We start from the raw sequence: 12318 nt of genomic DNA on the forward strand, positions 1-12318 counted from the left end.
GGTGGCGGGGCCCTGCCCTGGCCCTGATAGCGATGCCCTGGCCCGCGGGTGGCAGGCGGGGCGGGGCTCTGGGCGGGGCTCTGGGCGGGGCTCGGCTCGGGGCGGGGCTCGGCTCGGGGCGGGGCTCGGCTCGGGGCGGGGCTCGGCTCGGGGCGGGGCTCGGCTCGGGGCGGGGCTCGGGGCGGGCGTCCGGGTGACTCAGCGGCGCTCCCGGGTCCGCGCGCCCGCGGCCTGGCAGGCGGGGCCGAGAAGATGGCGCTGCCCCCGGCCGCCGCGCCCCCCGCCGGGGCCCGGGAGTCGCCGGAGCCGCCGGCCTCGGCCGCCGAGCCTCCGGGGCTGCCCCCGCCGTCGGCGCTGCGGCCCGAGCCGGGCGGGGTCCCGCTGCACTCGCCCTGGACCTTCTGGCTGGACAGGTGAGGGGCAAGGGCGCCGCCGCTTTGTCTCGGCCGGAGGTGGCCCGGCCGCGGCGCCTCAGCGCAGTCCACAAGTTTCGGCCGCACCCCCTCCGCGCCCCGGGCCAGCGCCCAGGGACCGGGCGGGCGAGCGGGCGGAGGGTCCCCGGCGGACCGCGCTGTCCCGCTGCCCCGGACGCCCCCGGAGCTGTGACAGCAGCGGGCAAAGTTGGCCAGCCCTGGCAGCGCGGCCGCGGTGACACCTTCTCCTTCCCCGTCCCCGCCTCCTGCGGAGCCGCCGCGCGCTGGGATTCCACCGGGAGTCACTCTCCCCTTGCCCGCGAGGGACAGCCCCCTCAGGGGCAGCCCGCCTGCCGCTCCTCAGAGAGGCCCAGAGTACCCGCTGGCGCCCACCTGTCCCGCCTAGTCTCCTTGGTGGCGCTCAGGGGGACCTGGGCAACCGCGAACTTGTTTACCTCCAGTCCTCAAGGCCTCCCCGCCGCCGAGGGCACAGAGCAGGGCTTTTTTTGGACGCTTGAAAAAAATCCCAGGACCTAGAACTGTGCCTAGGGACACGGGAAAATGTTGAGGAGGGAATAGACCTGGGAGTGCACAGCCCTTCCCTGGGTCCCACGGGCGGCCAGTGAGGACCCCTCAGGGTGGACCCCCAAAGCCGGTGGAAACTCTGCTGGAACTCGGGGCTACCGCGGGCCGGGGTCACCGGGCGGGGGAGAATGTATGCGATAATGAGACAATTCCACAGAAGCACAGCTGTGGTTTTAAAGAGCCTTATATGAACCAGCAGCAAGATTTTCAGAAAGTGGCATGTCACTTTCTAAAGACAAACAGGGTCCCTTCTTCCTAGTGGAACTAGCACCCATCTCTGAAGAGTTGACACTTGCAGCCAGTTTGTTTTCTGAGGACCCAAATTTGTTGCGGGGTGGGAGAAGTGGAGTGAGTCTGGTTTTCGAAACATTTTCACTTTGGCTATGGGGTTATGGGATGGTGGGGCATTGGCTCACAACAGGAGTGGTGTGGGCACGCTGCAGCAGGTCCCACCAGGTGCCTTCACTTTCCAAGCTGTGCTGTATTCAGGCTGTTGGGTGGTACCTGCCTTCACTTCATCCAACCTCCACCCATGTCCTAAATTGTGGATGCAGAGGACCCAGGGAAAGAACACAAAGAAAGTTTCTTTTTAAGCAGGTCAAAATTCAGTCTACACAACAGAACAACACCTTGTAGGAATGGTCTAAGACTTTTAGTATCCTATGACCACACACAGTTTTTAAGAATTTCTAGTATCTTTTAAGATAAGAATATGGAACTTTAGCGAGGACCCAAATGGTGTCTTTCCTACTGCTGATTTGCCCATTTTTTTTTCTATGAAGTCAGTCATCAACTGAGGTATGTTATTGCCACACTGTCAAATCTTTAATAGAAACAGCCGTGTTCATTTAGAAGTCATAATTAGTTTCCTCGTTGTGCATATGAATTCATTTTGCCTAATCAATCATCTCATGATTTTTATTGGACTTTTTTGATTTTCCGGGGAATGCTCTGTATTTATGTGGACTGCTCCCCCTTCCCCTGAGGACTGTAAACACACCATGTTCTAGGAGTTCATTTGTAACTCTCCTAGAAGTAACATTTGCAGAGCCTGGAAGGATCTCAGGAGAGCCTCTCTGGGCCGCAGCGCTGCCCAGCTAACCTCGGGGGACCTCCTTTGTGATTCTGTAGCATCCAGCTACCTAACATTCCCCCTGCGTCTGCCTTCTGGCCTGTCCTGCATTCCAGTCTGCTGTGTGGGGAGGATGAGCAAGTCTGGGCCTCCCCAGCCGTCTGTGCACTGAGAAGGCAGCTCAGAGTGTGCTTCTGAGGGTTCCCTGAGGACACTGACTGCAAAACCCCAACAGGCGCCCAGCCTGGAGGAAGTGCTCAACAAGTCTTTGACTCTTAACTTCATGCTTGCCAGGATCCCAAGTTACCAGATCCTCCCACACCCCCGCCAAGGTCTCTGGAGCAACTTATGAGAATTCAGGAGGAAGGCAGCAGCCTAAGTTCCTAGATTCACTGCCCCCCTGGGTGAATTGGAGATGCTTCATCAAAGTTATTTGCATTTTCAAATAACTTTAAGTAACACTTGGGGTTTTTTTGTTTTGTTGTTGTTGGTTTTGTTTTTTTTTAATATTTTTTAGTTTTCTTTAGGCGGACACAATATCGTTATTTTTATATGGTGGTGAGGATGGAACCCAGTGCCTCACGCATGCCAGGCGAGCACACTACCACTTGAGCCACATCCCCAGCCCTTGTAGTTGTTTTGGTTTGTTTTAAGGGAGGGGTATAGGATGAAGCATTTTGAATTGAGACAGAGGATGAGGGGGTTTCTCCCACATTGCTGATATTTCTAACCCAGCCCTTTCTGGATTCTTGGAGGCCACTCTGTTTCCTGTGGGTTTCCCTGGTACCCCTCTTTCTGAGTTGTCCCTGTGGATTCCCCCGACTGGGGCCTCAACTCCACCTGAAGCGCCCCCCCCCCCCAACTGTCCTTGTGGACCCAGCTCCTGCTGCCTGTCCCCGTGAGGTCTAATGCTCTCCCACCTACCAGTGCGGAAGTGCCTCCTCCATTCCTGCTCATCTGAGCTCAGGCAGGAGAGATGGCGGCAACTCCAATCCCCCAGTGCTCCATCCCAGATCCTGGAGTCACCTATAACCGCTGCACCCAGAGCAGAAGCCAGAAGGGTCTCCCACAGCCACAAGACTGCGCTTCCTGCTCCATTCACACCTCCCTGCTCCCATTTCCCCTCTCCCCTACACTGACCCCTGGCTCTCCCTCCAGCATCCCCTAAGGCCTTTGCCAAGGTCCTCCTGCTGCCCAGAGGCTCCTCCCACTGCCCTTTGCTAGGTCACTTGCCCTGCAAGGCTCTGCCCTCGCGTGTCTGCTCCCCAGAACTTCCCTGATGTCACGGCACACGCGTGCTGACATGCGTGCCCAGCCCCCCCCCCTCATTCTCTCTGTGGTGTTGCCACCATTTGTGGTCTTCTGTCACTGGGATGTCGGCCTGAGGGCACCAGGGTCTCACTTCCTGATGCTCGCTCCTCAGCCTAGCCCTGCCTGGCATGGGTCAGTTTTCAAGGCGTTGAACGCTGCCCTCAGCACCACTGCCCTTCCCAGAAGTGACAGGGGTTCATTGCCCCCTGGCTACCACCTCTAGCCCCGGCTCCCCAAGTTCTGGACACTTCTGAGAGCCAAGGAAGTCCGCAGATGCTTTAAATGTCTCCTGGTTATCAGTGACCGAGCGGCTTTCTCGGCACCCTCTTCCTTTTCTGCCACCGTGTGGCTCAGGCCCACCACACTGTCTGCCTTCCATTTGGTCCTTGAATCTTCTGTCCCAGGTGTTCTGCTCTGACCTGTCCATGACCCTTTGAAACTTGCCCAAGTCGAAGCCATCCCCTCCTGTGTCTGTCCCTCTGTTTCCAGGCTCTGGTCAGCACCAGCCTCGTTACCCACAGCCTATTGGGCTATCTGCCTGCTTCCCAGCTCCTCCCTCCTCCAGGGCCCTGACCTGGCTGGCCTGGCTGGCCTGCCGGCAGGGTCCACCTGCTGTCGCCGTTCATAGCCACCTCTCTGCCACTCAGTGGAGTTTAACTGTCACTCCTGCAGATGTGTGGTCCAGGTGGTGGAGGAGGGAGGATTTTAGACCTGGACCTCTATCTGAGCAGCTCTGAGCAGTGATAGGACGTTGGTTTATTTATAGACACTGGCCATATTAATTGGAAGAAAAAAATCACTTTTTTTTTTTTAAGGAAAATCACAGATTTACAGATTGTGGTGGAAATTCACAGATATCAGTGTTTTAAGCACGCAAGCCACATGCAGTGTTATCACCTAGCCCTCGCCAGCTCCCACACACCACTTGGTCTGTATTTCTGGGGAGGCGGAGCCCACAGCAGACCTCTGGCCCTTTTCTCAGCTGAACCGTGGACTTGGCAGCTAGTAAAGTTGGACTCATGAGGTTCCTGCTGCCTGGGGTGCCCTTCTCCCCCTTGTCTTCCTGGAAAATAATTTTAAAAACCTGTCCTGCCTCCTTTAAGCCCAGGGGTCCCTGACCCCTCTGTTCCCCTCTGGCCTTCCCACAGCATTTTTATAGGCTAAAAATGATGGACAAGTATGATGGACAAGTACCTGTATCCCTCACTCTTGGCTGCAAGACCCTGCGCTGGCTGTGTCTGCGATTCTAGGAGTGCACATTGCAGTGCCTGGCACACAGTAGGTGCTTAGTGAGGTTGTGCAGGCTTCCATTTTGGGTCACAGGGGTGAGCCGTCACATACCGTCACCAGTCCTGCCTCGTCGGGTTTGGCTGCACCAGGTCTGAGCATCTCAGTGTGAAAGTCCTTCCTGCACTTCCGTCAGGGCCACCAGACTGTGCTTATTAGAATGCAAGACTCCAGACCCGCTCCATCAGCCCTCCGCGGAGGCAGCTGGATTTACAGCCAACGCCTCAGGCCTCCACACTGGGGAGTCCCTGCTCTAGGTATTGACCTTATGAACTGACCATACCAGTGGCCATTACTGTGGTGGGAGAGAAGATGGCTACAACAAGGTCCTTGTCCTCCTAGGAGGGACGGCTCACATGCCATGTGCTTCAGTAGCATCAGCAGACGGTACAAAAAGACATGAGTAATAGGGACCCTCCTTACAGGGAGCGGGAGGTGCTTCCCGGGGCAGACAGTGGTGTGGCCCATACGGCAGACCTGACATGGGGAGGTGAGGTGGGCTTCACAGGGACCCCAGACTCATCTTTGTTCACAGAGAAGCCTCCAGGGGTGAGGCCAGGGGAAGAGAGGCTGTGTGGGGGGCCACAGTGGGCAGCAGAGTGGCTCTGCTGCCGCTTCTCCGGCTTCCTCCCCTTTTTGCCCTCTGAACTCTTAAAATGGCCAAGGATGTTATTCTGGGTTAAGGGACTCTGGATAGATCTCTCTGGCAGGAAGAAGCCGTCCCCTGGGGACTCAGCCTTTCCCGCTGTAGGTCAGCGGCTGCTTCTTACAGAATGGCCAGGGGCCTCCAGTGGCCTCACTCGGGAAGGTCACTAATCCCTAGTGGGTAATATTGCAGGTGGCATTTACTCTCTTGAACCCAAGGCCGTGGGTGAGATTAAGCTTTAGGACAGATGCTGCAAGGGTCAGCCTTCTTGAGCTGATTTGTAAATCTCCATGTTTATTTGATTGTTTCCCCTCCATCTCTCATGCTCCCCTCCACCCAGGCTGGGTACAGAGGATGAACTGTTTATCAAGATGGAAAGAGCCTCAGTGGCTACTGCCAAGGAACTGTGTGATGGACCAGGAGTGGTAGGAGATGGAGGGATCAACACCGAATCAGCATGCAGAGCCAAACCCTTGGATGACACGGGTCGTCTCGACAGATGCATTATTAGCTGTCAATAACGGGCTCGGATGAACTTCTTATGTGACTCATCCTCCAACAGGAAGCTGATGTAGCCGCAAGCCACAGATCTATCTAAAAGTGATTATAGTGACAGCTTCTTTAATGGAGTGAATGATGGACGAGGGGCTTAGTCAGGCAGCTGGGCCTGTGCAGACCCTCCCCTAGCCAGCAGAGCTGGAGTGGATGGCAGTCCACAGGAGCCTGCCTTTAAAGTCTCCCCCGAAAGTTGATTCTCTTGGCTGAAAGGAAACCATCTTCCATCCGAGGTGGAATGTTTTTATCATTCATTTTTTTTTCCACAAAATATTGTGTGCATGCACCCTGGGGGCTTGTGTCCGGAAAGGAGGCATACCATGCTGTGTGACGTCCTGAGTATCTCTTTCCAGTGTGCACTGTTGGCAGGAAGTGTGCGTCACTCCTGCGTGTTCAGCATGGGGGGAAGCCCTGTGCAGAATCAGCCACAAAACCCTCGTTATATGAAGTAGGAGGACTCCACAACCCTCCCAGGAGGAAGAAGGGACACCACAGAAGTAACTTATCTGAGGTCACACAGCAATAAAAAGATCAGAAACAGGCTTTGCATTAAGGACTGCATGACCCCAAGCACCAGGGTCCCCGACCCCCTGAACACTGCTTCCCTGTGCCTATGAATGGTGCACGGAGCATAATTCTCCCACAGCCCCAAACGTGGGAACTGGGCCTGCCACTGAATTTCACAGATGGGGAGACCGAGGGCTAGTGACATGGGAGATCATTAAGCCAGGGACCCCCTGCTTCAGAATCTGCGTAGAAGAGAGCCTGCCCGAAAACACATGTTGGAGCCTGTTGCCACTCTCCTTCAGGGTGATGGGGCTCCTGTCCTGAGGTCCTGGTTTTACCAGCTGAGCCCAGGAGGACAGTGAGGGCTGCGTCCTTCTTAGGGTGCTGTCACTCACAGGGCTTCCCCTCCCGGTTGTGCTCATTTCTTCCGGCGCCTTGCACTGGCCCACATCGGCCGGCGCATCTCAAATCGAGGGTCCAGAGGCTGCATCTCTAACGAGCTTCCAGCTCTGACGATGCTGCGTGGTGACTGATCACACCCTCGGTGACAGTCAAGTAGGTATGAGGAGGCTTGCTCGGTGCCCACTTTGTCAGAAGCCCCTCCAGGTTTTCGGATGGCTGGTGTGGGGTGCCACGGCCTCTGCAGCTGGCCAGGAGCTCACAAAGCCCCCTTGTTCTTGAAAGCTGGGGCTGACGGAGAAGGCAGGGTAGGAGGGTGCAGGGCAGCTGGGGCTGTGCTGGGTGCAGAATGTGTTGGTGGCCCTGGGGGACGTGTCCACGGTGGCTCGTCCTGATTCAGGTCCTATCTCTGCAGCTGCGGTTACACATCTGGGCAGGCTTCCATTCCACCCTCAGACTTGGTTTCCGTACCTGCAAAGTGGGGTTCCAATGAGACAGTGTCTGCATGTGTGGCCGGATGAGTAGTCCTCTCATTTATTGGGCACTTGGCATTTCCTAAATAAGGAAGCAATGAAATGCTCTCAAGCATTCGGACTTAAATCAAGCTAAGAGTTTCATCCTGACCGTGCTTGGAGACCTGCTTTAATGAGGAGCGCTCGGGATTTGTAAACAGCTCGTTGCAGTCTTGTGTGTAAGTGGGGCTTAGGGGCCTGGAAACTACCGCAGGAACAGTTGGTCCAACATTATTGAATTTCCTGCCTTCTCCTGTCTCTCCAAATGAGAAGGAAGTCGCACCAATCTCACATAGAGCTTAAGATGCATTTCCTGTGACTCTGTCAAGTTCGAGAGATGGCAGTAATTTCAAGCTAGAGCTGGGAGCTTTGGTCTTAAGTAGCATAGGCAGTTCCCCGACGCTGTATGTCCCTCATCTGCTGGGCCCACCAAGGTCCTCTCCTCCTCTGCACTGACCTGCAGAGCTTCTGAATCAGCCCAATCCACTGGCGATGGCCTGCGCTGTGGCTGAGTCCCTGGGCTCAGGGAGGCTGCTACCTGGCATGCTTGCTTTTCTGAAGCTGGATGTAGGAGGTCCCCAGCTATGCATGTGACTCTCTCAGTCTCCATCCTTCAGATTGGAACACGTGCTCAGCACCCCCAGGTCTAAAGGCCTTCTGCCCTGCACCTGTCTGCCCGTCTCAGAGCTGATGATGGCCGTGTCCCCAGGGCTGTGTGGGAGGTGTTCAGAAGCACATGTCAAGACCCGTGCAACATTATCTCACGTGATCCAAGCAGCATGGTAGTGGGTGGAGGTTTCTGGAAAGAGGGCGAGGGTCAGGCTGGTCCCATGGCTGCTAAGTGGCAGAGCTGGGACTCAAACTCAGACCTGCTGATTCCTTTCAGTCCCCGAGTCTCCCTGCTTCCACCCATAGGTGGCCCTTGTTCGGTGCTTTATCTTCCTCTGTTGTCTGGCCCCCCAAACACAAGGTCGTGGAGTCGTGGTCCCCCCAGATTGTGCTGTTCATTTCCCATTGGGGTGCCCTTATCTCCAGGGATCCTGGCATCTCTGCCCTGCTCCTCCCAGCAGAGTAGCAGACACCTGGTGTTGGAGGGTAGGCCCTGGGAGGGAGGTGATCTCAAAGGGGGCAGAGAGGTGTGGCTGTGAGGCCTGCTGTGGGGGAACACCCCGTTGACAGTGCTGGTTCGGTTTTTGTGGGAGACAGCCTCATCCTTGGGGCCCATCATAGCATCAGAGCCAGACAGCCGAAGAAGGACCCAGATCTGCTACTAAAAACAGGCTCGCAAGCCTCGGCCTCCTAATCTGTGAATTGGGGGTAGTGAGACAGTCCAGCAGGATTTCTGCAAGCAGTGGAGATGACCCGTGGTCAGTGAGAGCAAGCCTTTGTGTAGCGCTCTCAAGCGGAGGGGAAGTGTTGGTGGGCGATTCAGATCTCTTACCCTGGGCTGTCCAGGGGACCTTTGTCTTTCTGATGCCATGTTCTGGGCTCCAGCTGTGGGCTGTGTTGGGGTGACATAGAATTCAGAGCAGGTGCAACGTGCTGGTCCCCTGGTTCTCGGCTACCCCTGGCTGTGGCCCCGTCTTCTAGGAAGGGGCACAAGCAGTCTGTATTCCCTTCTTGATTTTCCTACCCGCCTTCACTCTTCCAGGCAGATAAAGAGGTCTGGGTCATTGCTTTTTTGCCTTTGGGGAGATCTGAGCAGGAGAGAGGGTTCTAGAAGTTCGAGAGGGTTCTAGGAGATACACCCCATGGCAACAAGGGCTTTGTCTAGAATGGTCACTACGGGACCCCAGCAGCTAAAAGAGGTGTGCCTCACATCTTTGTCAAGTAAATTTTAAGCCACTGAGACTGGCAGACCTGTGGCAGCGGGGCTCAGCTTGGGCACTGAGGAGCTTTGGACCAGGTGGTCTCCATCGCCAGGGCTTTGTGTCCTGTGCTGTGGGGGGGTGGGGTCAATAGCAGCCCTGGCACGCCCTCCACCGTGCAACCAAGCAGTCTGCAGAGATGGCCAAAGATCCCTGGGGCGCAGTGTCACCCCTGAGTGCCATCCCTGGGCAGCCAAGCCTGATCAGCAGAAAGAGGGTTTTGATTTGGGTTCTGTTGGAGTCTGGGATTTGTAACATGAATGATCTCTTAAGATAAGAGAATATCCTGTGTGCGTGTGACACTAGTTAAGACGTCTCTTTCACTGACATCTGTCACAAACCCTGGCTTCTGGGGGTGACAGCTGATTGATAGAGTGGCCCCAGAGAGAGTGTGGCTGCCTGCCTCAAAGCTGTGGCCCCACCCACAACCAGCACTGCTACCTTAGGAAGCAGACATGGGACCCAGCCAGCGCGGCTTCTGGCTCCACTCTGATTCAGCAAGCCCAGGACAGACCAGCCTGCTTACAAGGCGGACGGTTTAGAACTCTCAGATCGCCTGCCCTTTTAAATGGATTTGGTGGCTGTGGCCCAGTTTGGCTTGTGAAAGAAGTCTGAGGCTTGGGCCTGAGGTATGAGCATGTTGGTGGTTTCCAGTGACCGTCCGAATCAGACGTGGTGACACAGGACACCAAGCCTCCCGCTGGCCAGCCGAGCCTTGCAGTTCTGACGTCATTGTCCTGGTATTTTGCAACCTGGATATTTATAAAACTTCCCAGCATCTGGAAGGAACCTTTAAGATCATGAGTTCAGCCTCTTCCAGGAAGAAGTTAGGAAACTGAGTTTCTGCGGAACCTGACAGATATTGTTCGCCCCAGGCTTCTGCACTGAGGATGTTCATCTGTCCACACGAGACAGGCCTTCAGTGTGATCCTGTTGCCTTATCTGAGGACTCTCCCAGCCCTTCTTTGTTGGGAAGACTCTGTTAGTATTGTTTCCTCCAAGAAAATCATATGGACACAATCTGGTATTAAAAAAGGGATTCAGAAAAACTAGAGGCCTTCCTGAGACCATGCCAAGAATCCACTGCAAAACACCTAGAAAGTGTAAGTGTTGGGCTGGGGCCAAGTTCAGTGTTGACACGTGGTCAGCACACGCAAGACCCTGCTTCTGTCCTCAGCACAAAACCCCAGTGTCTCTGCGACTGGATGGGCCAGCTTAGCAGCCTGGGATGGGAGCAGAAAATCCACAGGTGACCTGCATTCAGATCCAGCTTGTGTGCCCTGGGGCGAACTACGAAGTCCTCTAACCCCAGCTGGCTCATCTGCACAGAGGTCATAAGTAACACTGACCACTGCATGAGCAGAATCGCCCGGGGTTCAGCGCTGAGTCGAGGTCAGATGCTTAGCACAGTGTCAAGGACTTGGCACTACAGGGCTGGGGTGCACCTAGCACCGTGGTAGTGTGCTGGCCTGGCATGCACACACCCTGCGTTAGAGTCTCAGCCGTATTTAAAAAAAAAAAAAAGAAGAAGAAGAAGAAAAGAACTTAGCGCATACATATTAGCGGGTGACACTGTTCTGTTACTAAGCCTGGAAAGGGCTTTTATTCCACAGGTCTTTCCTGGGGTCTGGAAACTTCATATCTTCACAAACAGTACAACTGAGCAAACCTAATGCCCTGGAGTAATTTTCCCCTGCGCTGGACTAGGAGGAAAAGACCAGACTGGAGACAGAGCCACTTGGGAAGAGGTTCATTGATGATCTTTTAAGTTAAATGATAATATCCTCATATAGTATTTGCTGAAAGTGACACAATCCTGTATGAAGTATAACTTAAAAGTCGGTGAAAATTTGAACTACATCATGTCCAAAATGAAAAAAATGCAGAATATAATCCAGTCCCTGAGGTCTAACTCCTTCCCCCGTGTACAGCTAGGGAAAGAGTCCTGTGTGCATCCTGTTGTATGCTTTGGGGGACCCAGGAATATATGGGTTTTTTTTTTGGGGGGGGGGTCATATTTGCTGGAACAGTCCAGCCAGACTTTTAAAAGTAAGAAAACTAGTATTGAAATAACTACCAAGAGATTTCCTGTCATAGCAGTAGAGTTTTCATGGAGCACTCTATTCAGAAGGAATGAGTATGATTTTCATTTTCTTCCCCATAATCTTTCATAATATAAACCAAGAAAGCTAAAAATTCCCGTTGAATCGCCAAGTGTTATCTACCCAACTCGGTGCCTCAGCAACCACAAGCCCATCGCATCTGCAGCTGCTGAATTTCATCTGGGGCCCGGATCAGTAGTGAGGGGGGCTGGCACCCGGCTCTTTGCCACCGTGGGATGGTTGTCTTAGACGTTAGCTCTGGGAAAAACACAATCGTGATGGTGATAGTGGAGTTGCTTTTTAAAAACGAAATCAGGCAAATATAATCACAACCAGAAGAGAGTATTGTAACCCAGTGCCCCAGCGCCTTGGGGATATGTCTCCAGACCCAAGCCCTGTGAGGTCCCTTGTGCCCCGCTGGCCCATTAGGGTCCTTATTTCTGACCTCCAGACAGTAGTCCCCACTTCCAGGCATGAGTCTCTGTAGCCTGCCACGCCACCCCTCCCCGGCATGCCCCTTGCCATCACCTCTGCCTCTGAGCAAACGTGTGTGCTGTGCGCATCTCCAGCGAGCAGTGGTCAACCAGTGTCCACAAGGCGCGGCCTGCGGGGGTTCTGGGAGATGTGTCCCTGGGCCGGTGCTGGTTCCTCGTGCAGAGGTGTAGCTCTGGAGGAGCATGGAGTGGGGGATGAATTCTGACCCCCGGATTGGCCCCTAGCTCTAGCATGAATGCTGGGAGCCACAGCGGGGCCAGGAATGGAGAGCCTGAGCATCTAAGGATCCCTGCGATCACTGGCCACACCCCCAGTCCCAGGAAGTGGTGCCTGATGGAGCTCTTCCCATCCCCTGGGTGTGCTGGTGACTAAATGTGTAGAATGTTGCCATCTGGTGGAGCATAGAGCACAGACCACAGCCCAGCACAGCCTGCTGCAGAACTAGCTGCGTCCCTTCTGAAGGCAGGCGTCGGAACCTGCCAACTCAGGTGACTCAGGAGAGTGGACGTTTAGTGATAGGCCCTTAGAGCAGCGTGGCCCTTCGGTTTCCCAAGGGTGTGTGGTGT

General features: G+C 54.8%; 1 protein-coding gene across 1 annotated transcript in view; it reads left to right on the forward strand.

The window, feature by feature from the left end:
• Positions 1 to 252: 252 nt before the first annotated feature.
• The window catches only part of Eif4e3 (eukaryotic translation initiation factor 4E family member 3), a 30442-nt gene continuing 18376 nt past the window's right edge, over positions 253 to 12318 (forward strand). Inside the window, exon 1 of the mRNA XM_046425496.1 lies at positions 253 to 413. Within this exon, the coding sequence (XP_046281452.1) occupies positions 253 to 413 (161 nt within the window). The remainder of the gene's footprint in view (positions 414 to 12318) is intronic.

Source organism: Marmota monax, unplaced genomic scaffold (genome assembly GCF_021218885.2).
Source record: "Marmota monax isolate L192 unplaced genomic scaffold, Marmota_monax_Labrador192_F-V1.1 WCK01_AAM20220418_F8-fsc00028, whole genome shotgun sequence".
In the NCBI taxonomy this organism is placed as follows: Eukaryota; Metazoa; Chordata; class Mammalia; order Rodentia; family Sciuridae; genus Marmota; species Marmota monax.